The 25,811-nt window shown below is 36.9% G+C and overlaps 3 protein-coding genes across 3 annotated transcripts; 2 read left to right on the top strand and 1 right to left on the bottom strand.

The window, feature by feature from the left end:
• Positions 1–213: 213 nt before the first annotated feature.
• Positions 214–4,954, bottom strand: LOC107621096 (putative pentatricopeptide repeat-containing protein At1g53330). Its single transcript, XM_088483001.1, has 5 exons — positions 4,630–4,954; positions 1,926–3,491; positions 1,663–1,836; positions 881–965; positions 214–760 (listed from the first exon to the last, which is right to left on the bottom strand). Exon 2 carries the CDS (start codon positions 3,320–3,322, stop codon positions 1,928–1,930), a length of 1,395 nt encoding a protein of 464 aa, XP_088339127.1. The 5' UTR covers positions 3,323–3,491; positions 4,630–4,954; the 3' UTR covers positions 214–760; positions 881–965; positions 1,663–1,836; positions 1,926–1,927.
• Positions 4,955–7,591: 2,637 nt separating this feature from the next.
• LOC107618918 (galacturonosyltransferase 8-like) lies at positions 7,592–11,520 on the top strand. The gene is made up of 4 exons (XM_016321098.3): positions 7,592–7,959; positions 8,756–8,996; positions 9,449–10,693; positions 10,937–11,520. The coding sequence occupies exons 2-4, from the start codon at positions 8,847–8,849 to the stop codon at positions 11,210–11,212; spliced, it is 1,671 nt and encodes a 556-aa protein (XP_016176584.2). The 5' UTR covers positions 7,592–7,959; positions 8,756–8,846; the 3' UTR covers positions 11,213–11,520.
• An 11,095-nt stretch (positions 11,521–22,615) lies between these two features.
• On the top strand, positions 22,616–23,713 carry LOC110268474 (pentatricopeptide repeat-containing protein At2g15690, mitochondrial-like). The gene has a single exon (XM_021114662.2). The coding sequence runs from the start codon at positions 22,655–22,657 to the stop codon at positions 23,711–23,713; it is 1,059 nt and encodes a 352-aa protein (XP_020970321.2). The 5' UTR covers positions 22,616–22,654.
• Positions 23,714–25,811: the final 2,098 nt, after the last annotated feature.

Here is a 25,811-nt window from a genome sequence, read left to right as displayed (position 1 = left end):
ATGGCAACAAAATCTCTTGGACTTTGTAGATCGACAAATCCCTCTTCTGATGGTGGTGGTCTTGTTCAGAAACTTGCCGAAAAAATTCCGGTGGCGGCATGCAACAGCAACAGGGCACCGAAACAGGTATAGTTGCAGCAATGAAAGTTGCCTGGAAAAATACTGGAAAAATGCGAAAGCAAGGCCCTCAGAATCGGGAACTCTGATACCAACTTGAAAAGAAGATTTTTGAATATTATTCCTGAATTGTTTCCCTTGAATTGTTTCCCTTAGAGTGTGATTACATACATAATATAAAGATTATTTACAACCTAATTAACAAAAGAAAATAACAGGTAATAAAAGCTATTCAAAAAACAAATCTGCATCAAATCTGTCTTAATATAAACAAATATGTACTAATTATAGAATAATTACAACGCCTGATCAAGATTAGTAGATTCTCCAACACCATTAACTCCAATAAATTCAGCAACATATAGTTTCCTTTGCTCCTTGGCAGCATGCACATCCCTCAATATGTCAATAGAGCACCTAAGGGTTAAAATACGCACAAGGGCTTCTTCCATTGTTGCCCGTATTGATTTTTGAACCACAGCATCAGCACATGCCTTATAATAATTTAAAGGAAAAGCCAGAATTAAGGGAGCGATTGGGATCGTATATGCCCTGTTGAAGATATCCTTGTTAATGAAGCTAGCTTCTTGCCTTCAAGACTTGCTGCTACTGATTCACATAGTTTCTCAGCTATTTCCTCATCCTAAATTGATGGAAGTGTTAAAAAAATTAGCTAGTTTCATAGAGCAAAATGTAGCTTAATATAAACCACTTATTAGATATGCAAGAGGAAACAAAAACAAGGTCCATAATAGATATATACCATATTCTGGGTCATCAGCCTATCCTTCAGAGCTTTCAAAGCTGGTTCCAAGTCTGACTTCTCCAAATTTGCTTTCCTAGCAATACTGAGCACAAAGAAGGGCAGGGAAAATATAATTAGTCACTCTCAATTACATCAAATGATACCAACAAAATTTATTCAACTTATACTAAAACAAAGTGAACCCAAAATGAAAAACATCATGCTCACAACTTTAAACACACAATCAAGTAACCTTCCTGCCCGAAGTGATACTAGGCCCATTTAACAATAAATTTGACTCCAAAAACCAGAATAGTGAATTCATCTATTCAAGTCTAATTCTTGTAGCAACATATAAAGAAACACCTTTAACCGCAACCATAATTCAGAGCTGCTAGTCAAAGTTTGTGCACCATCGTAAATAGACCCCAAAGAGTTAAAACTTAGACTCCAAAGCCAATTAAGACTCGAGGCATAACAATGAAAAAGGTCAAACAAGATTGAATATGAGAATGATCAACATTTAATTTTTAAGAAAAACGAGGCAAGGATGCAATGTTGGATATCACTGATGAGAGAAGGTTATGCGAATGATATACAAAATAACAGAAACACAGAATCTGTATGCAACACTTGTAAACTGAAGCCTCAATCACGGAAAAAGATAGTACACTTAGCTAAATGCAGCATGATCTGCTGGAACTGCTATAAATAACTAATTTATATATTATAACAATCTAACGTTTCATGTTGGCTAGCTATGTACATTAATTATATTATCTTTTATAGGATGAACATACCCAATGGCAAATCAACCAAAGGCATTATTGTTTCCCAGGTTCTGATAACTTGGGTGCAAAATAACCTTGACAATGATCTTCCTTAAAGGATTAGTGGCAAAGCTATAACACCACCAATTGTAGCATAAGGCAATTCCATGTTGTTTCATGCAGAGGGTGCAAATTGTAAAATAACTGCACAGTGGGGTAAACAACAATTATTTGCTCCTGAATATAGTTCCGCAGCATAGATATGAATGATATTGAGTTAGCAATTTATTTACATTCATGTTTGATATTGCACAACCAATGTATCCAAAAGCTCAAAGTCAAAGTTTTCTTGCAGCTCCTTTGGATTGAAAACCATGGAGACCACAACTTTCCATATGTCCTCATTCAAAATATCTTCCTTTCTACTCAGACTACTCAAAACTGTCCACAGCAACTCAAAATTCCCTTCGCTGCACATCCCATCTATAAATCTGTTCAAACTCCTAGAAAGAGGATCATAGCCTTTGAACAACATCTCGTCCAAAATCAATGCAGCTTCACTCAAATGCATCCATCCACATAGACCATCAAAAAGGGTGCGATAAGTCACAACATCCGGAGTGCATCCTCGCCTTGGCATATCTTGAAACAAATCATTCGCTTCATTACATTTCCCTGTCTTACACAGCCAACCAATAATCACATTGTAGATCACAACATCAGGCTTCACACCACCACCTTCCATCCCATCCAAAATCCTAAACACTTCTTCGAAATTCTTCTCCCTGCAAAACTCTGCAATCATCACATTGTAAGTCACCAAGTCAGGTTTGCAGCCACTCTTGTTCATCTCATCCAAAATCTGCCACCCCTCATCCTTCCTCCCGGCCTTGAAAAGAGCGTCCATCAGTGTGTTATAAACAGCAGCATCCAACTTCACATTGTTTCTCACCATCTCATCCTTGATCCTAAAGGCTCTATCCATCTCCCCAACCACACAACCACCTTTGATCAGTGTGGTGTACACGTTAACATTAGGCTTCAACTTATGATCCTTTATCATAACCTCCTTCAACTTCAGCGCCTCTTGCAGCCGCATGCTTTTGCAAAGACCATTAATCAAAGTCCTGAAAGTAACCTCGCTGGGCGGAACACCACGGCCACGCATTTCATCAAACACCTTCCATGCACAATCAATGTTGCCTCTCAAGCACCATGCATTGATCAGAATGTTGAACGTGCAAGTATCTGGCTGCGTGAATTCCATTACTCGTGACGCGAATTCTGAGAAATTCTGGAAATCGCGGGAGGCGAGGAGGGCATTGAGGAGGGAGTTGAAGGACTTGACAGTTGGCGTGCAGCGGAACGAACCGAGGGAGAGGAAGGTGCGGATGGCGGAGGAGGGGAGGCGGTTGCGGCCATAGAGGGTGATGACTTGGCAGAGGAGGGGTTCAGGGACGCAGAAGGTGGTGTGGTGGCAGAGGCGGTGGAGGATTTGTTCCATCTCCAGGAACATCTTGGCACGGCCTAGCTTGGTGATGAGGAGGTCGTAGGAGAGGAGAGAGTGGCGGAAGGGTTTGGGTTGGGTTGGGTTTGGGTGGAGGAAGAGTTTGAGGGCTTTGGAGGGGTTTTTTTCGGAACGGAGGAGTGAAGAGAGTCTGAAGGGTGATATGGGCTTCGGTGTGGCCATTTGCTTTTTTGTGCTTTACTTGCTACAACTTATTATTCATCTCTGGTCACTCACCGGTGAAGGAGCAAATGAGGAGTGTCGAGTCGAGTGTTTATCCCAAGGTTGTGAGAACGGAACCGGTCAATGAACCAGTCATCTAACTGGTTCAATGGTCTGACCGTAGTCAAATCTGTTTAATTAAATATAAAGTAAATTTATTAAAATACAATATAAATTTTTAAATATTTAAAGAGGAATGTTAGGAAACTATCAGAATTTATTATTTTTTTTTGCAAGTTTTTGAAAACCGAACCTACCATTGAACTGCTCCAGCTACTGATTTACTAATTCATTAGTTTAACCGATTTAACTATGGTTCAACCGGAATAACCGTTTTATAATAAAATAATAATTAAAACATAAATAAACACACTAAAACATAACTATAGTCTAATATAAACTTTAAAATATCATTCAAACTATGCAAGTATTTAACTTAATTCATGCATTTACCATAATCATAACACTGTCACAACTAACAAAAATACAAATCAATTGATAAACATTCATCCCTAATAATCAATTTTTTCCAGTACTACTATTTTCTTTTACATACTTATGATACCCATTTTATCCATCAGGACCTAGAAATTAAAAAAGAAAATAGAAATACTAAAGTCAAATAATTCATTGCATTCAATGAGAGGTTTTTCTAATTTCTTTTAGGCATTTGATCAAACACCATGTGTATGAGTGCTACAATGGCAGAATCTTGTTTTAAGCTAGACAGAACTTTAACTACAACAAACAATATCTTATAAATGAGCTACAAAACCCTAACTACTCCCATGCTAACCTTTAGATAGAAACAATTTCAGAGGTGGAAAGGCTCGAAGTTAAATAATCAAAATTTGACGAGAAAATTGAAACTCAACAAGTTACCAGTCTTAGACTCTTAGTTATATAAACGGGAAAGTAGAAAATAACGAATTAACTTTTTGGAAAATTTCAGTTGAACTTTCATCATTTTCAGTGTTGAAATAAAGAACATACATTCAAATTTTGCGGGTAAAAAAAATTGATAAGACAGCATCAGCAATAAGAGTTTCCACAGCATCAGTAACAACAATGGCAGTTTCAAAAACAGCAGCAGAAAAACTAGCAGTACTAGGTAAGAAACAGAAGCAAAACAACAACGTAATAAACGGTTTAAAATGTAAGACACACAACAAAAACAACAAATGTTAAATTAAACTTTAAATAGCAGCAAGAAAAACAACGTAATAAGGATGAAACCAGTACCAGCAAGAACAATGAATAGAAATCACCTTTCACAGCTGAGGGAGCACAAACGAGGGTTGGAACTCAAACACGCGAGGGAGAGGGAGCACAGATGAGGAACTCGAAGTGGAAGACGAGGGCTGGAGCGCGGCGGAACAGAGGATGAACATTGATGGAAGCGCGATGGAACAGAGGCTGAAGTGCGCAAGCGCAGCAAGAAGAGGCGGAACAGACGCGTTGATGCGACGCTGGAGCAGTGCGGACGGCGGCGGACGGCGGCGGAGCAGACGCGACAGCGCCAGTGGCTGGACAGCTTGAAGAAGAACAAGGAGATGGAGGCTTAGGGCTGCCTCTTTTCTGCGTTTGAATATCGAATACGAGAGTAGTGTGAGCTGAGGCAAAATTTAGGGGTTTTGGGGCAAAACGACATAGTATTGGGCAATTTGTCAAAAACCTGACGGGTCCCGGTTTGGTTTCACCGGTTTTTGGCTGGTTTAACGATTCGCAACAGTTTTTAAAGGAGACGGTTGTCTGATTGATCGGTTTGAACCGATTTTTAAAACATTGATCTTTTGTCATCAATTAGTCATTATTCATTAATGTTTAAAAGTGTGGGCTAAAAGTATTTTATTAGATTACTAAAATAAAAGAATGGAATTGATGGCTAGAAATAATGGCAAAATACAATAAATTCCAATTTGCATGAAATTGTTCTTGTGAGTTGATTGCCGATGTAGCATTTTCTCAACTTTTTTATTTTTCTTTGAAATGTGAGTTGAATTATTTCGTCATTGATGTCCGAGATGATGATCGTGTATGTTTACAGAGGAGTGTAGTTTGTAGATAGTTTGAAGATAGTGTTTGGAAGTTGATTCCGTTATAGATAGATGGCGAGATTTGTGCTCTATTATATGATTATTTTAGAACTCGGGTGTAGCGTGATAAGGTTTGAATCCCTGTCCTCAATAAGAGAAATGTCCTTCACAACCATCAAGCTGTCATGTTTTATGCAAGGTTCGGAAAATCGGATCGATCATCAAACCGTTCTAATTACTGGTTTATTGATTTACTGGTCCAATCAATTTCAAACGGTCGTTCAATTGAAAAACTGTTTCAAAATAAAATTATAAATAAACATCATAAAATATAATTATAGTCTAATATAAAGTTTAAATATCTTTCAAATTTAAAACATTACATGAAATGTCAACCAAATCCATATGATTTTATCAAAATACAGTCTCAAACATTAAATAGTGAAAAGAGCAATGGTGCAAAGTATAACTAGAAATAATCATTAATCATTCTTAAATTAATTCAAAACAGTAGCATAACAAATAATCACCCCTAAATTAATTCAAAACAGCAGCATAACAAAATCACAAATCACAAATCACTTATCACAAATTCAAAATTCAAAACACTTAGTGCCATAAGTCCAAAACAAAACAGCAGCACAAGTACATAACAAGTTAACAATAGCAGCTTAACTAACAAGTCACTAATTAGTAATCACAAATTCCAAACTCAAATCTGCAGCATTACAAAAGAACCAAGAAATCACAAATCACAAATTCAACCTCAAGTCCCTGAAACAGAGTAACACAGACTCAACTTTCTATTAACCTCAAATCAGTAAATCAGTAATCACAAATTCCAAACTCAAATCAGCAGCATTACAAAAGACCCCATAAATCACAAATCACAAATTCAACCTCAACTCCCTGAAACCTGAAACAGAGTAACACAGACTCAACTTTCCACTAACCTCAAAGCAGTAAATTAGTAATCACAAATTCCAAACTCAAATCAGCAGCATTACAAAAAGACCCAAGAAATCACAAATCACAAATTTAAGCTCAAATCCCTGAAACAGAGTAACAGACTCAACTTTCCACTAACCTCAAATCAGTAAATCACAGTTTCACTAACCTTCCACTGGCAGCAGAAAGACGACAGCGGGACGACGAAGACACGACGGCGACACCACAACGCACCAGCTGGAGGCCTCGAGCACCGATTTCACCTAGGAATGGAAGACGTGCCGAGCTAGAAAGGGGAGACGCCGCGGAGAAGGAGAAGGAAGAGGTTGCGGAGACGCTGACACAGACGAACGACGGCGGCGGTTCCGTCCAGGAAGCTGGATTTTTGGGTTGGGAAGGAGCTAGGGCTTGCTTTGCTGTGTGTTTTGTCCAGGAAGCTGGAATGAGCCGGGTTTGGTGAGGTGAGGGACTGAGGGGGTAACTCGCGTGGGGGTGGGTGGGTTTTTTTTTTGTTTCCTTAACAAATCAAAACGACAGCATTTCATATGAACCGGTCGGTTCCCGATCCAGTCCAATCGGCCGGTTCAACAATTTTCTAGCGGTTTTGTCATTAGCGGTTTCAGCAGGAGGACTGAACTGTTTTTTACGCCGGTTCTCGATTGAACCTGTTTGACCGACCGGTCCAGTCCGATTTTCAGAATATTGGTTTTATGTTAATATACATGCAAATTATAATACATATAGATATCTTTCATCAAATAGTTTACTTCTATTTAATAGATTTTAATTTTAGTTATAAACACATCCATTCTTAAATTAATTATATTTTTGTTTAACAATAATTATAAACTCACTTATTTTTTTTTCATAATTATATAATATCTATTAATATTATTTTTTAACAAATATTTGTAGTATATAATAGTATAATAGATATAAACTAATTAATAAATTATTGAAATTTAAAAATAATAGTTATTTTAATATAAAAATAAAATAAAAATATTTATGATAAAATAAAATTAATAAAATACTTATTATTTATGTTCCATATTATTTTAGAATAGTTAAATATTTTTAAAATATCAGTAAAAATAATATATTAGATTAGGTTAAAAAACGCCAGGATTCAAGCCGTGTAATTTTTTCTTTTGTGCTGACTGCTGAGATCCCGTTAATTCACAAAAATAAAAAATAAAAAATGACAGTTGTTATTAAAAAAAAATCCACACAATAGGTAATTTTTGGTTAAAAATTAAAAAGCCCAAAAATTACATTTTTTTGGACCAGAGCGTAGTTTACTCCCACAGTCTCACTGCCCCAAATCTCTACTGCTCTTCTCCCACTCGCACACACGTTTCCGGCCTCTATCTCTCAAACACCCCAACGGCGGTCACTTATATCTCCGGCGTCAGTCCCCTCTCTTTGCTGCTGTTATTTGTTCTCTCTCCACCGTCGCTGCCACCTCTGAGCTCGTCGCCGATCTGCTCTCTTCTGCTCTTCTGTGCCTCTCTCCGCCATTGCTCTGTTTTTGCTTCAAATCTGCTCTCGCCGCCGCTGCTCTGCTCTCTGCTTCCCCAGTCCCGTTGCTGCCTCTGAATTCTCTCGCCTTCGGTCAGTTCTCTCCACTGATCTGCTCTCGTCTAGTTTTTGTGCTTCTCTCAAGATCTTGTTTTCTAATTAATTGATTATTGATGACTTGATGTGTTAACATATATGAATTCAATTTTTTAAATTTCTTTGTTCATCGATCTATTTTATTAGATTAGCTTTGATATTGCCTCTTTATGAGATGTAAATTCAATGTGTGATTAAATTCAGTAGGGGCTCTTTAATCTCTGGGCTCTGTTATGCTCAAATGGAGCATTAATTTGCTTTTGTGTTAAACCTTATTACTTTATGAAAGAATGAAGTAATTAATATTCTGGAGCCTTAATTTGCTTCTGTTTGCTTGTCATTTGAGTATAGTTAAAGACAAACGGAAGGCAGAAGGCCTTAATTTTTTTTTCTTTCACATAAATTAGACAATCCTTTATGTTGTTTTGTATGAATTTGTCAGTGGCTGAAGTATGTAGTAATTATTTTCCTTGATGCCTTTGTAATTTGAGATATTTTTTATGCATGATGATTATATTAAGATGATGTTCTTGTCCGTTTTTGGGGCTTCAAGAGCTATAAATTTTTGTTAAGTAATTACTCTGCGTATATAGCTTATACTAAATACAGAAAATCTTTGATTATGTTGCATATTTTTGTCCAATTTAACATTGCATTCGATCTTTTCGTAGAAATACTTGTGTGAAAGTAATTTAAAGATATATGTTAATGAAAAATTTATATTTTCCTAATCAAAGCTGCTATTCTCGGGCTTCAGAGCTATCAAAATCAAAGCTTGCATTTTTCTTTGCAGAAGCCGGTCCATTCTTAACTGCAGCAGGGAGCATCCTTAGAGTCTTAGCCTCTGCTATTTCCCTTGCAAGCGTTGATGCTGATTCCAAACAATGGCAAACTCACAAACCAAAGGGAACCGGAGCTTCAGTTTCTCTTTTAGAGTCTTAACCTCTGCTATTTCCATTGCTCTCTGCATTTTTTTCACTTTCTCATTTCTCTTCACCACTCACCACTACCACCACCGCCACAACAACAACATCGTGAGTTTCATTTATTTTAACACTCAAACTTTACTTTCTCTCCTTTTTAGGCTTTATTTTCCTGGTAATTTTCCCGAGAAACAAATGGATTTTTTCCCCCAAGTGACCAGGGTACTTCTTTAGTGTGATTATGTTTCTTTTGGTTCACGTAATTCAACCGAAAGTTTATCAATTGGTTTGCTAATTTCTGTAGAAACAAAAAGAAACTTTGAGTGAAGATGTTACTAAAAGGGGATTTTTTTTTTATTTTATTTTCATCTTTCTTTTAACTTTTGGGAGGTGAAAGTGACTTGAGAAGTATAGAACCAGATTCATTTGTTTGGATATTTTCCATGAAACAGATCGAATGCCACTAGAAAGTTTTTTTTTTTTTTCAAAATCTTTTGGTTTCTAAGTTGTCTATTAATGAAAAGAGATCTTTTGGCTAATCTGATGTTTGGATTCTGAACTAGGGTTCTGATGGTGTTGCACGTGGATTTGGATCTGTAACGAGATCCATTCTGGCCTTGAAAACAGATCCATTGAAGCCTCGGTTGGACCACATCAAGAAGCAAGCCGAGGATCACCGCATACTTGCATTGATGTATGCATCCTATGCAAAGAAACTCAAGCTTGAGAGCTCCAAGGTTGTTAGAGTTTTTGCCGAACTCTCAAGGGACTTCTCGTATCTAATGAACAAACCTCAGTACACTTCCCTCTTCGGCTCTGATGGGGTAATCGATGAAGCAGTGCTTCGCCAATTGGAAAAGGAAGTAAAGGAGCGGATTAAGACAGCTCGCCAAGTAGTTGGTGAAGCCAAAGAATCATTTGATAATCAGCTAAAGATTCAGAAGTTGAAGGACACAATTTTCGCTGTGAATGAGCAGTTGACCAAGGCAAAGAAGCAAGGAGCTTTCTCCAGCTTGATTGCAGCTAAGTCAATCCCGAAGAGCTTGCACTGTATCTCAATGAGGTTGATGGAGGAGAGGATTGCACATCCAGAGAAGTATTTGGATGAGGGGAAGCCTACTGCTCCAGAACTCGAAGATCCTAAACTTTATCACTATGCCATATTCTCGGACAACGTCGTTGCAGCATCTGTTGTGGTCAATTCAGCCACAAAGAATGCAAAGGAACCGTGGAAACATGTGTTTCATGTTGTGACTGATAAGATGAATCTTGGAGCGATGCAAGTGATGTTTAAGTTGAAGGATTATAATGGGGCACATATTGAGGTTAAGGCAGTTGAAGACTACACGTTCCTGAATTCATCGTACGTGCCGGTGCTTCGACAGCTGGAATCTGCTAACCTGCAGAAATTTTACTTTGAAAACAAGCTTGAGAACGCCACAAAGGACACTACAAATATGAAATTCAGGAATCCAAAGTATTTGTCAATACTAAACCACCTGAGATTTTACTTGCCTGAGATGTATCCAAAGCTCCATAGGATTCTGTTTTTGGATGATGACATAGTGGTTCAGAAGGACCTTACTGGGTTATGGAAGATTGATATGGATGGCAAGGTGAATGGAGCTGTAGAAACATGTTTCGGATCATTCCATAGATATGCACAGTACATGAATTTCTCACACCCCTTGATAAAAGCAAAATTCAACCCTAAGGCTTGCGCATGGGCGTATGGAATGAATTTCTTTGATTTGGATGCTTGGAGAAGGGAAAAGTGCACGGAAGAGTACCATTATTGGCAGAATCTGGTAAGACTACGAGAGATTTATTAATTTGATTATGCCATAACGGTGTTAATAAATTGCATTCTTAAATCTCAAATGTAACTCACTATATGATTCCATGTGTAGATTGCTACTTAATGTGTCAGAGGCTGCATCTTCAGAAGCTAGGATATATTAATATTTTGTTTGCAATCTTTCTGCATTAGAATCATGCCTCACAACTATTGTTTACCATATTTAAGTTGGTTTATGCTGATGCTGTTGCAGAATGAGAACAGGACATTATGGAAACTAGGGACATTACCTCCAGGTCTTATCACATTCTACTCAACCACAAAGCCACTAGAGAAATCATGGCATGTTCTTGGGCTTGGTTATAACCCAAGCATCAGCATGGAAGAGATCAACAATGCGGCAGTGGTCCACTTCAATGGTAACATGAAACCATGGCTTGACATTGCTATGAATCAGTTTAAGCCACTTTGGACAAAGTTTGTTGACTTTGAGTTAGAGTTTGTTCAATCCTGCAATTTTGGTCTCTAAAATTTGTTATGATGGCTCCTTCCACAAAATTCTTAATCTGCTAATCATCTATTATGAATTATAAATGATTATTGTATCTTACAGTTGGCCTTGAAATGGTTTTCTCTAAGTGGGAAACATGACACCGGTCTCCTTGTAGTCATCAATCTTTGGTATAATGTGAAAAATGTTATATCCATGTATTAGTTGAGTTGAGTAAATCACCTTCAATCCTCTAAGGATGGCTTTGGGATTATTCTTTGTAAAAGTTCTCCGCCTTAAAAGATATATAAATTGGTAAACCAATTTTTGCTCTTGGGGCATTAAAAGCCATGATCTTGAGATCTCTTGTGAAAAGCATTTGAGTTGATTTATTTATTAGTGTTAAGCTACAGATATTTTATATTTTTATAGTAAAATATAATAGTATAATAAGATAAACATGGAGTTACGATTAAATGGCTAAGCAAAGTTACATCCGTTTTTTTTTTTTTTTTTTTTTACCAAAGATAGGAGATTCGAACCCGCAATCGGCAATCTCTTAATTGAGTATGGAGAGACTATGTCATTTGAACTATTACTCATTGGCAAGTTACATCCAATGTTATCTGTTATTAAAGATATCTATTGTATCGATCAGTTCGTTATGTACAACTAAATTTTGATATTCATTTTATACGGTGATGCTATATGTACAAGAATTTTTATAATTAAGTTTAATTAAGGTGATATAAGTTTAACAAAAAAAATATACATACGTTATCACTTTTTTTTTTGTGTTTTTGTAGCACAAAAATTTGATTGAAAAGTTCAAAAATTTATTGATATAATATAAAAATTTGCATATAACACACTTATTAAATAGTATAGAAATTTTTATATATAACATATAAATTTTTGCTACGAATGTATTTTATTAGTTGAGTGAGTTAATGGTTTAAGTAAGTTGTCTTTTAAAAATTTCTATGCTACACACTAAAATTTTTGTGCTTGCACCAAGATTTATGTGATGTACTGATGTACACCAAAATTGATATACTGTGTGTATTTTATTGGTTGGGTGTTAATATTCTGACATGTGATTCTTTAAAAATTTTTGTATTATATACTAAAATTTATGTATTTTACATCAAAGTTTTTGTATTCTAATTTTCTGAACATATATAAGAGAAGAAGAAAATGAAGACGACAAGAATGATGATGGTAAAAATAAAAAAAGGATGAGTTAAAAAAAAAGAGAAGAAATTAAACAACAATGTAAAATAACAAAGAAATAACATTAAAAAAAAGTGCATAAAAGCCAATGAGTTATAGTTCAAATGGTATAGTCTCTCCATACTCATTTAAGAGGTTACGAGTTTGAGTCTCCTATTTTTTGTTAAAAAAAAAAATTTGCATAAAAAGCAGCTCCCGCATATATACAAAACGTGCAATGATTTAATTAAAAATTTGGTTTAAAAAACGGTTAGGCACCTAACTTTACTTCACTTTATATTTTATTAAATCTAAATATTTCATATATTGGTTCTATAAGTATTTTTAGAGTAATAATTTACATATTTAAAAAATTTAAAAATTTTAGATATTTTTGTGTCAAATTATCTCATGCTAAGTTTAATTACTATTGGATAAAAATACAGAAATATAAAGAATTTGATATTTAGTTGAAGGAGAATTATAGCATACAGATCTCATAATGTACAAAGATAAAGGGGTTCTGCTTTAGCCGTTGGGATTGAGACACGCATGTGAAAAGTTGATGGCGCCCTTGTCAGATGCTGAACATTCGTAGACAACTTGTGTGTTGGAGTAGCGGCTTCGTTTGCTGGGTTAGGAGTTCTCTCCGTAACGTAATAGTACAGGGTAACGGAATTGTCTTAAAGGGTGCACATCAATTAGGAGGTTCAGTAAGTGAAGAAGCTTCAGGATAATTAAGATAGCACAATTTTGTCATTGTATATGTAGCCGACTCAATCTAATATGAAAAGATTGTCATTGTATATGCTTGTATGATCTCATCACTGGAGTTAGTTTGATATTGCGACTCAGTGTCTTGAATGTCTGAGGTATTATTTGTAAAGATGTAGGCAGGCAGTGGATGTTTATTTAGAACTGATTATGTGTATTTTGTTGAAATATTCATGTAAATTTTTCACATGATAAAAGCAAGCCTTAATAAATATATTCAAACTTATAATTCATCAGTATTTTGATTCCTTCACTGTCTTATTTTTGGAGTGTGCCTATCTTTTATATTAGTATATGTTGAAGAATGACATCTTATTGCATTTTGTAGAATTTTATCTATTGTTTGTAGTTTATATATTATTTGGTATGTAACCTGTTGCTTATTGTTCTTTGTTATTTATTCCTTTTGTAGGAAGAAAGACTAAGAAATTTGAGGCACTGGCTTGAAGTGCCCTTTGATGGTTCCAAAACAGAGCACAAGTATGTGGTTAATGCAAGTTTTGTAATTTTCAAATCAATATTCTGAAATTCGCTACTATACCCTGCATTCTATCATATCCAATTTTTTCTCTTGTTCTGATCCAATCTTCACTTTTATGCTACTGCTCAAGTTTGCTTTGCATGGCTTACTTAATAAACAGTCTTAATGTTGTTGATCTGCAATGTGGTGACAATAACTACTTGACGTGCAAATTCATGTTAATAAGGAAATGTTTAGGGAGAAATAGAAATATTTTAAATTGAGTTGCCTTATTGGATTAACTAATAGGTTGCAAAGAAAATTACTATCCATTTCTTTGTTGCATGTCTATATTAGTACATTGATACCTAGTTATTTTTAAAAACTAGTTTTAAAATTGAATTTTTGTTTAAAGAAACTGATTTTAAAACTGGATTTTCAAAAATTGGTTTTAAAACTGAATTTTTGGTTAAAAAATCTGGTTTTAAAACTGGATTTTATAAAAAAACCAGATTTTAGATTTGGATTTAAAAAAAAACCGGATTTAAAACCGGTTTTATACATAAAACTGAATTTAAAACCGGTTTGTAGGTAAAACCGGATTTAAATTCTAAAACCAGTTTAAAATCGGTTTTTATTTTTTCAAACCGATTTAGAACCGATTTCTCTCTTCAATCCAATTCTGGTTTAGTTTTATGAACCATAAAACTGGTTCTGAAATGGATCCAGTTTGGATTTATAAAAATCCAAACCATGCCCACCCCTACTGATAAGTAGGCTCCTCATACTATGGCTAATGAGTGGCCTCTTGTTGGATTTTGGTGGCAGGAGTTTGTTGGCTCCATAGAGGTGTATTTATATGAATGTTAAATATTAGGAGTGTTAATATTTTGAAGGGAATAGTATGGGTTAATGTTCAAATTTGTCCCTGAAAGATCATGCGATCTTCATTTTCGTCCCCGAATGATTTTTTTAATCAAATTAGTCCCTGAAAGATAAACTGTTAGTCAAATTAGTCCTTCCGTCAATTGGATGATAACGTGTCACGTTAAGTGCCACATGGCATGATGACGTGACACGCCACGTGGCAGGTCAGTAACACCTGGCACGCCACGTGATAGGTCAGTGTCACTTGACATAAAAAAAATTTTATTAGTCAAAATAGTCCTTGAAAGTCCAGACGTAAGTCATTTTCATCCCTCAAATTTTAAAAATTAGTCAAACTAATCCTTATATAATTTTTTTATAATATTAAATTTATAATATTTTTTTATACTACTAATTTTAATATTATTTTTTAAATCTTAATAAACAAAATTCTCTTTACATAAAATAATAAAAATAATTAAATTTTTATAAAGTTATTTTGTCATTTGTATTTTAAAATTTTACATTTTCAAATTGTAATTTTTTATGTGAATTTTTTTTTATTTAAACGAGTTTATCAAATTATTGTTGATTATATATTTAAAAATTTAATATTTTAAATTTTACTAAATAATATAGTAATTATTTTAAATTTTAAATCTTTTAAATTTTTTAAAATTATAACTTTTATTATTATTTAATTTATATAGTAAAACTCAATAATTGAAAAATTGGTTTATGGACTCACTTTTTGAATCTTAATATTCTAATATAATTTTTTAAATATTTCATTTAAAACAAAAGGAATTTTATTTTAATACGAAGCATATCTATTTATATAATGTACTAGTGCGGAGTAGCATGTGTTATGCATAGGTATAATATTTTCTATTTCATTTTATCTCATTGATTTGTGAAATTAAAAGAAAAATTATATAATCTATCTCAAACATATGAAACACACAAATTTATTATGATGTTTGCACATATTACGCTTAAGAAGCAATTCGTTTATAATAATAATAATAATAATAATAATAAGGGGTAAATACTGTTTTGGTCCCTAAAGTTTAGGGCCAGAATCGAAATCGTCCCTCTTCTAATTTTGGATTTAAAATCATCCTTAAGGTTTTTTTTTTTTATTAAAATCGTCCTTTTTATTAAAATTTTTAATTTAATTCCTAAACTACCCCTATTCCTATTTTAATAATAAAATTTATAAAATAAAAAAAAAACAAAACGCGTGTTTGGGGAAGGGGGAAGAAAACGCGTGGGTAGGGGGTATACGAAGGTGCAGGGGCAAGGAAGGGGGGGAGGGGGATGGCGCCGGGGAGGGAGCAGCTCGCTGCTGCTCGCGTTGCTGCCGTCAGACCCTGTCGCCGCCGTTCGTGCTTCAGTTGCCGCCACCATCACGCCATTTGCCTCGTGCCATCGTGAGCAGAACCACGAAGAGAGATGGATTGCGAGTGAGGGGGGTCACGGGCTTGGAGCCGCCGCGCCTTCATCACCACCGCGTCCTCGCCGCGCTGCCGCCATCGTCCTCACCACGCTACCAGGGGTGGAGAGAGAAAGAAGGGGGGAGAAACAGGGAGGTCGCCGCCGTGACCTCCTCGTCGTCGTCGGCTTCCGCTCCGCTGTTGGTCGCCGCCTCGCCGCTGCTGCTCGCCGCCTCTGCTTCTTGCTTCGATTTCTGTTTCTGCTTCGTCTTCTGCTTCTTCTGCTTCTTGATTTGTTGAATTTTTTATTTGTTGAATCATTGTTGGTTTTGAGTTGTTGGTTTTCTTGATTTCTGAATTTCTTGATTTCTAAATTGTTGTTTGCTATTGATGGAAGAAGTTTGTTAATTGATCTCTGTTTGTTGTTTGCTATGGTGGTGGTGATGGTGGTGGTGGTGGTGGTGGTAGTGGTGGTGGTGTTGGTGGTGCTGTGGTGGTGTTGGTGCTGGTTGTGGCGGTGGCGATGGCGGTGGCGGTGGTGTTGGTGTTGGTGTTGGTGTTGGTGGTGGTGGTGGTGGTGGAGGAGGTAATTGTGTTGGTAGCGGTGAGGGTATTTTTGTCCAAAAAAAATTATAAGGACGATTTTAATACAATAAAAAACATTAAGGATGATTTTAAATCCAAAATTAGAAGAGGGACGATTTCGATTCTGGCCCTAAACTTTAGGGACCAAAACAGTACTTACCCCTAATAATAATTAACCAACAAATTTTTAATATTTTGTAAAGTTTGGAATTGAAGCAAAATTTGTGGATATTCTTGAATTTTGACTCTAAGTATCACTACCATTACATCCTATATATAAGTAATATCGTAATGGAAAAAAAAAGATGTAGTAGAAAAAAAATAGTGGTATAACTTTGTTTATGTTAACATACATAAATTTTGATTTTGAGCATATAACTTTGTTTAGGTTAATAAATACATACATTTCAATTTTGAGTATATATATATATTCCAGCAAAATGTAGTAATGTAAGAAAAAAGTTTTAGAATAGAAAAGAATAAGAGAGATTTTGAGAAGAATTAAAGGAGATAGATAATTTTATGAAAAAAAATAAAAAAAAATTATATAAGGACTAGTTTGACTAATTTTTAAAATTTGAGGGATGAAAATGACTTACGTATGGACTTTCAAGGACTATTTTGACTAATAAAAAACTTTTTTATATGTTAAGTGACACGTGACGTGTTACATCATCATGCCACGTGGCACTTAACGTGACACGTCATCATTCAATTGACGGAAGGACTAATTTGACTAACAGTTTATCTTTCAGGGACTAATTTGATTAAAAAAATCATTCGGAGATGAAAATGAAGATCGCGTGATCTTTCAAGGACGAATTTGAACATTAACCCAGAATAATATATTAAAATAGGGGATCTTAGACCTTTGGCCCCTTTGTATACAAAAAATATAGGATATCTAATTTTCTTTCATTATATTTATGGAGTCTTTTTTAGATGGGGTGTCTAAAATGAGAATATGAGATCAATAATTTTGTACACATTAAATATGTTATTTTTATATATTATTAGATTTTATAAAATAAAAATTAATTAATGTTATAAAAAAATATTAAAAGACTTTAATTAATATAGAGCATATTACTACACAAATAATAACATTTCTATTTTTAGAGTAAATTTAAATAAACAATACAGAACATATCAACATATAAAAAATTATGAATCTTTTTTATTATTAAATTCAATAAGTATAGAGTAACATTTTTTATGTTAAAAATAAATTCATATTAAAATTTTTTATTTCAATATATAAAATATAAAATAATTAAATTTTATCTATATTACTTGACATATGATAAATTATTTTAGTTTAAGATAAAAAAATATGTTAAATATTTATTTTTTAAAATATTACTACGTAATATAAAATTAGAGTAAACTACCATTTGTACCCACGAAAGTTGAAAACGCTGACATATCTACCCATAGAAAAAGGAAATTACCATTTGTACCCATGAAAAATGATTTTTACAAGCAAAATTATCCAAACCCTAAAAAATTATCTAAAAACCCCAAAATACCCTTATCATTACCATTGCTAGCATCATCCCCCATCTCTCTCTTCGCATCACATGAACACTCTCCGATCTAACCTCCATTTCTCTGCCACAAACCACCTCTGCCATAAACCACCTCATTGCCACTCCTTCATCACCATAACCTTCACCTTTGGAGGAATCAAAATCACCCCAGAGAGGAATTTGAAATAGATGACGATGGGTGAGAGTCAAAATTGGATCTTGGTTTCAGCTGAATCTGAAGCTGTTTGAGGGAACAAAACATTGAAAAGGGTGTCATGGAGAAAGCTAATAGAAATAGGGCGAAAAAGAACACAGATCCAAGGTGAGAAGAGAGTGAGGAGAGAGGATCAAATCTGAACAATCAAATACAGAAGCCTCATGTATTTGGATTCACTTTTTCTGGGAGAAAAGAAAAATGGTGAAAGAGACAGAAAGAGAGAGAGAGAGCTCACCGCGAATTTGGTTCGCAAAGGGGACTGCGGTAGTGGCGGCTGGCGCGGTGGCCCGTCAGGGGCACTGGTTCGGTGATGAAGAGAAGGTAGCCCCGGTTGGTGAGGGTGGTCGGCGGTGAAAAGAGGAGAAGGGGCACTGCGGCTCTAGGGTTGCTAGCGGCGGCGAAGCAGGGGCGGGGTGGGTGCGAAGGTCCTCTATTCGGCAAGAGCGAGACAGGGAAGAAGAGAAGGAGGGGTGGTCACTGACACTGACACTGGAGGTTGCAAGAATGGAAACAGAGGCAATTTGGGGTTAGTGGTGGTGGTGATGGTGGTAAGGTGATGAGTAGATGAGGATGATGGAGTGGTTAGTGGGAAGCGTACCAGTGCTTGTGGGTTGGGAAGATGGAGGGCTTGGCTTCATGGTGTACTTGCACCATGAAGGTGCTCTTCTTCTCCGGGGAAGCGGCAGCAAGTGTTGTTGTGACTGTGAGGATGAAAGAGAGGAGGGTGTGGCAAGGAGCCATTGGAGTAGCGGTGGGGACTGAGTCGGAAGTAATGGTGAGAGTGTGTTAGAAAGGGAAAGAGGGGTGGTGGCTGGGTGAAGAGGGTTAGGGTTAGAAAGGAGTTTGGGTGAAGGAGGTGGTGTGGTGGTGAAGATAAGGGTAATTTAGGAAATTTAGGTAATTTTTTAGGATTTGGATAATTTTGCTTGTAAAAATCATTTTTCATGGGTACAAATGGTAATTTCCTTTTTCTATGGGTAGATATGTTAGCATTTTCAACTTTCGTGGGTACAAATGGTAGTTTACTCTATAAAATTATATAGATATTATTAAAATATATACTATTCAAAAGATTACATATATATTATTAATTTTGTAAGAAAATAATAATTTATTAATATTTAATTTTTTGGTTGTTTTATTTATATTTTTAACAAAATAATAGAAACAGAAAATAAACAATAATATTGTTTCTTTAATATTTCTAAATACAACAACAACAACAAAGTATTTGTCCCATTAGGTGGAGTCGACTACATGAATCAAACGACGCCATTGAATTTTATCATGTATTATGTCTACAGAGAGACCATTTATGTGAGATCTCGTTTGACCACCTCATAGATGATCTTCTTAGGTCTTTCTATATCTTTCACCCCTTGTCGGGGTTGGCTATATAACCGACAAATGATATCATCAGCCATAGGACAGGTATGCATCATATGCATTTGTATGCTTTGCTTGAGTTTGAATTTATTTTGGTTTGGTTAATTGTTAAACTGTTATTAACTGTTATCTGAGCTATATACTATAACTGCTATCTATACCTGTGATTTCCTTGTCTTTTTGTCTATGTTTGTTATGATGTGATACTTTTGAGATTAATGGTAATGAGATGATGATTGTGTTGATTGATTATGTGAAGGGCTGAAGACTGTGATTGGTTTTTGATTGAGTTGTTAGTAAAGTATAAAAAATCAAGCTGGTTCAACATAAACTTAATGAACCTATGTTTGGAACAGGTTGGTCATTCATACCGTATAGGAAATTGATTATGATTTTTCTTACAAGAAAAGAAGGGTTTTGGATTTCTGAAAAATTAAATATTGTTTCTTTGAAAATGTTTTAGATCATTAACAATTGGTTTTAAAAAAAAGATTCATAAGACGAGAGATAATCAGTGCAATTGAAAAACATTTTTCTTTTAAATATCCTCTTATAACAATTCTTAAACCCTCTACTGAAAATCCTTTTGAGGATGATGTTCTCACTCCCTTATAGAAATTTTTTTTCAGTGACAGGTTCAGGAAGCTTTAGCGCGAAGCCACGACCGACTATAGAGCTTTAATGTATATATGTGTTTTTATTTTCTGTATTTAGTTTAGTCCTAGAATTTAATTTTCCCTTGACCTTTATTATTGGTGTTTGCTACGGTACGATCATAAATTTATACGTACCGATACGTAAGCCATGTGAAATTTATTTTCCACATCAACATCTAATTTTTTTAAAGAGGTAATGACCAAATCAGTACCCGAAAGATTCAAACGCTGACATTTTGGTACCTCACTATTGTTATTGACAAAATGGTCCTTAAAAGGTTTTAAAATTTGACAAGCGTACCCACGAGTTCACCGGAGCACATTTCCGGCAAGCACAGTGCTGATGTGGCCACCGTGTTTTGGTGACTTGGCAAACCACCCCCAAAGTTCCCTCCCCAACGCACACTCCCTCCCCTTCCCTCTCCCTCCCTGTCGCAGCCCCCATCCCCAACGCACACTTCTCCCTAATCGCAGTCCCCGCCGCATCACAAGCCCCTCCCCAACGTACACTTTCCCTTCCTCCCTCAACACCACCATTCATAGCAACAACAACTTTAACATCAACAGCAACAACAACCTCCACCACTCTCTCTCTCTCTCTCTCTCCACCACTCCCCCTTTCCCAACGCACACTTTCCTCTCACTCCCTCAACACCACCATTCACAGCAACAACAACCTCAACATCAACAGAGTTGCCCCAAATCATAAATTGTCCCAAATTTTTAGGTTAAATTATCATTCAAAAAGATTAATCACCATAAAACTCAGAAATAAATTCATATACAATAATCAAAATAAAATAAAATAAAATAAAATAAAACTTAATACAGACACCACCAAAGCAAGAATAGAAGAAGAACACCGGACACAGAGGGGGCAGGACACGATAGAGCCAAGATGGAACCCAGACAGAGGAGGCATGGCAACGACTGGGGGCTAGCAGCAAGTAGATACAAGCAGTGAAGGCGACAACGGTGAAGGCGTGCAGACAACGCAATGCTACGAAGGAGACACTGGCGGACGCAGAAGACCCGACGACGAGATGACGACAGCGCAGTGTCGATGACACTGGCTCTGTAAGACTGAGAAGGTTGAGCTCTACTGCTGTTTTGGGGGAGAGTGAGTTGAGAGTGTGAGACACTGTGTTGGGAAAGGGATTAGAATTCAAAGAGGTAAGGGAAGGGGATTAGGGTTTAGAAAGGGGGATTTTGGACTGAGGAGGGGGGAAGTGCATTAGAGATGGGGAATTAGGGTTAGAGAGGGGGAGGGAAGAATTAGGGTTGGGGAGGGGGGAGAATGCATTCAGGAAGGGGAAGGGGGGAGTGCGTTGGGGAGGGGGGGAAGGAGAAGGAGAAGAATTAGGGTTAGAGAGGGGGAGGGAAGGATTAGGGTTGGGGAAGGGGGAGAATGCATTCAGGAAGGGGAAGTGGGGAGTGTGTTGGGGAGGGGGAAGGAGAAGGAGAAGAATTAGGGTTGGGGGGGTATTTGCCATGTCATCAAAACGCAATGGCCATGTCAGCACTGTGCTTGCCGGAAATGTGCTCCGGTAAACTCGTGGATACGCTTGTCAAATTTTAAAATCTTTTAAGGACCATTTTGTCAATAACAATAGTGAGGTACCAAAATGTCAGCGTTTGAATTTTTCGCGTACTGATTTGGTCATTACCTCTTTTTTAAAAGAAAATATATATTATATCACTCATTTTACTAAAATACCCTTATAAAATACCCTTATTGTTATTTGTCCATATTTTAAACGTAGAATAAATGACCATTTGTACCCATGAGAGATAAAAACGCTGACATTTGTACCCATGATAGCTCGAAACTAACCTTGTACCCATGAGAGATGCTGCCCGTGTGACAAAAGTGCCCCGCCTTGGATCTGAGCTTGGTTCGTGCCTTTCCGAACCTACGTGGCACTTCCAAACCCTCTCCCCAATCTGAGCCAACCATTCACCATCATCATCTTCATCTTCTCCACCATCACCATCACTATAACCTCCATAACCTCCATCACCATCACCTCAGCACCGCCACAGCCACCTCCCTTCACCACAACCTCCGGCGACAACCCACACCATCGCGCCCCTTTCTCTTCTTCTTCCCCTCTTCTCACCTCCGCTGAGTCCAGAAACCACAGCGCCAGCTCCTCCTCTCCACCAAAACAGCAAAATTTTCAAACACCAGCATGAATCAAAACACACCTAAATCCACTAACATGCATTTCTAACTAACCAAATTAAGCAAAATGAACTAAAAACAATACAATGAAAGAAACAGAACTCAGGAAAAAACGTAGGGATGGAAAATTATTCTTCTGCAATTGTTCCACACAGCCTCCAAAATCAGAACTCCATGGAGCTCAAACTCCACTCATCAATGGCGTCACTGGAACCCGTTCCCCGCAAATTAAACACCGTCATCTCATCCCATTCCAAATTCCCACACTTCTCTCCTCTGAAGCCCTCCAATTGCTCTCTCCCTTCCACTCCTCTATGCTCCTACGCCGTTCCCGATTCCAAGAACCCCACCACCAATAGCAACAAGGTCCAACCCCGCCGTAAAAACGCCACCCCCACTGGTTGTTTCGCTCAAAAGACCCAAACTTCATGGAAGGAGAATCTTCCCAGAGAACCAAAACCCAAACTTGATAATACTCATAATAGGGTCGACCAGAACTGCCAAAACGCGCTGTTTGATGCAACCACCCTGAACGTTAATTTGATTGAGTTGTGCGAAGAGGGTAAGCTTGCTGAAGCTTTGGAACTCATGGGTCAAGGTTCTGTTGCTGATTATGGTGTTTTTCTCGTCATGTTGAATTTGTGCGAGGGTACGAGGTCGCTTGAGTCTGGGAAAAGGGTTCATGAGTTCTTGAGAAGATCGAGGTTTCGAGGGGAGGTTGAATTGAACAATAGGTTGATTGGAATGTATGGGAAATGTGGTAACATGAATATTGCACGCAAGGTGTTTGATCGAATGCCAGAGAGAAACATGAGTTCTTGGCACTTGATGATCATTGGATACACTGAAAATGGAGCTGGTGATGATGCTTTGTTGGTTTTTCAGGAGATGAAGGAGGCAGGGATACGGCCTGAGAGTGAAACTTTTGCATTGGTTTTGGCTGCGTGTGCAAGGGAAGAAGCTGTAGAGGAAGGATTATTGCACTTTGAATCAATGAAGGAGTATGGAATTGTTCCCACCATGGAGCATTACATGGAGGTCATTAACATTCTGGGTAATGCCAGTCAGTTGAATGAAGCTGAGGAGTTTATTGAGAGTAAGCCATTTCAGCCTGAAGATGACATTTGGGAGGCTCTTCGAAATTTTGCTAGGATTCATGGAGATATGGATGATGAGAAATTGAAGGGTTTGAGTGGCCAGAGAAGGAGCTGGCGCTGTGGTTTCTGGGCTTAGCAGAGGTGAGAAGAGGGGAAGAAGAAGAGAAAGGGGCGCGGCGGTGTGGGTTGTCGCCGGAGGTTGTGGTGAAGGGAGGTGGCTGTGGCGGTGCTGAGGTGATGGTGATGGAGGTTATGGTGACGGTGAAGAATATGAAGATGATGATGGTGAATGGTTGGCTCAGATTGGGGGGGGAGGGTTTGGGAGTGCCACGTAGGTTCGGAAAGGCACGAACCAAGCTCAGATCCAAGGCACGGACAGCATCTCTCATGGGTATAAGGTTAGTTTTGAGCTATCATGGGTACAAATGTCAGCGTTTTTATCTCTCATGGGTACAAATGGTCATTTATTCTTTAAACGTATCTGTACGTATGAATTTATGATCGTACCGTAGCAAACACCTTTATTATTTGGTTATTAGAGGGGTAGGATTTGTGTTTAAAGAATTGTAAATAAGAAAAACAACCATTTGTACCCATGAACTTTATGAACGCTGATAAAAATACCCATTAAAGAAGAAAACTAACGTTGTATCCATCAAAGATAGATTTCGTACGACAAAAGTATCCAAATCCTAAATTTATGTTGACTTTTTAATAAAATTCCAGAATTACCCCATTCTTTATCTTCAACCCCTCCTCTCTTCTTTCCCAAATCTCAAACACCTCCATTGACACTACCTTAACCACCTTCTATTCTCTACTACTCTACTAACCACCACTGCTGCCATCTTTCCACGTTGACGATGACAAAGACGACAACAAGGCAACCAGGCAATCCATCCGTTCCCACGCAACGCTAGATGGAGAAGCTCCGGAAGTGAGACTAAACTGAGATCCAGCGCGCAAGGTCCTGTGGTGCGATTCAACTCCTCATTGGTCCACTTCAACCTCATGGACTCCATGGAAAAAATGTCCTATATTTACAACAATACAAATTATAAATTTATTATATAATTAACAAAATTGAACTTTCTCACTCTCCCAAATCACCACCATCATGTGCAAGATTCCTGTGTTACTCACATGCGACCCCACCAAAATGATCTTGCCAAAGTTTCAATTTTTAGCATCCAAAGGTGCTTCTCCTTCTGACATTGTATTGAAAGTGATGGAGGAAGGGTGGTGATGGTAATGACGGTAATAAAGTGTTGATAGGATTTGAGATTAGAAGTGATTATGAGAAGTAAAATTAAAAGTTAGAGTGAAGTTGTTGTTGTTTATGGACTGTGATAGTGAAAAAGGAGGAAGATGAGGCTGACGGTTGTTGACGGTGGCGGTGATGATGGTGTTGGTGAAGGAGGTGGTAAAATTGATGAAAAGAATAAAGAGAGGGTTGAAATTTGCTGAAAGGGGTATTGAGATTAGGGTTAGGAAAATGGTAATTTGGGGTTTTTAGGTATTGAGTTTACGATTTTTAGGCAATGAAGGTGTTTGAAATTTGGGAAAAAAGAGAGGAGGGGTTGAAGATAATGGTGTGGGTAATTCTGGAATTTTATTAAAAAGTCAACATAAATTTAGGATTTGGGTACTTTTTTCGTACGGAATCCATCTTTGATGGATACAACATTAGTTTCCTTCTTTAGTGGGTACTTTTGTCAGCGTTCGTAAAGTTTATGGGTACAAATGGTTGTTTTTCCATTGTAAATAAGTCAATGTATTTATTATTATGTGAATATGATATGTGACTATGTGATTTTAAAGTACAGACTTTTCGCATTAATAATTAAAGACTCGGTTCATATTTATGAAGTAGGCTTGATATTAAATAAATATAGTAACAAGTTAAAAGATTAGACGTAAGTAACACCTGAACTTTTAGTACGATCATGATGTGTTAAAAGTAAGTGTGTTACAGTATCCAACTCCCTAGCCTTCGTACCGACCCATTTTGTTTCTTGTAGGCACATGATGTTAATATTTCTCCTTGTCATGGTATCCTCCACCTCCATGGATTTTCCTGTTAGAATGCCTATCTTCCATATCCCAAATCTCAACCTTTTGTCGCTTCGACCTTTACTTTTTTCTTTGTGAACTAACTTACTTACTCTCGTCCATTCACGAAAACACGGGAATCCTTGCTCATTTAACATTACACCCGGGCACCGATGTTGCGG

This window comes from Arachis ipaensis, chromosome B10 (genome assembly GCF_059453495.1).
Source record: "Arachis ipaensis isolate K30076 ecotype BB chromosome B10, ASM5945349v1, whole genome shotgun sequence".
NCBI lineage: Eukaryota > Viridiplantae > Streptophyta > Magnoliopsida > Fabales > Fabaceae > Arachis > Arachis ipaensis.
The sequence above is the reverse complement of the archived record's forward strand: the minus strand, read 5'-3'. Positions and strand labels throughout refer to the sequence as shown.

Bases quoted from the DNA above. Each gene is read 5' to 3' on its own strand.
- LOC107621096 (XM_088483001.1), bottom strand. From the start codon at position 3,322: ATGGCCACACCGAAGCCCATATCACCCTTCAGACTCTCTTCACTCCTC.
- LOC107618918 (XM_016321098.3), top strand. From the start codon at position 8,847: ATGGCAAACTCACAAACCAAAGGGAACCGGAGCTTCAGTTTCTCTTTT. The intron at 8,997-9,448 runs GTGAGTTTCATT...ATTCTGAACTAG, and splicing joins ACCGCCACAACAACAACATC to GGTTCTGATGGTGTTGCACG. The intron at 10,694-10,936 runs GTAAGACTACGA...ATGCTGTTGCAG, and splicing joins ACCATTATTGGCAGAATCTG to AATGAGAACAGGACATTATG.
- LOC110268474 (XM_021114662.2), top strand. From the start codon at position 22,655: ATGGAGCTCAAACTCCACTCATCAATGGCGTCACTGGAACCCGTTCCC.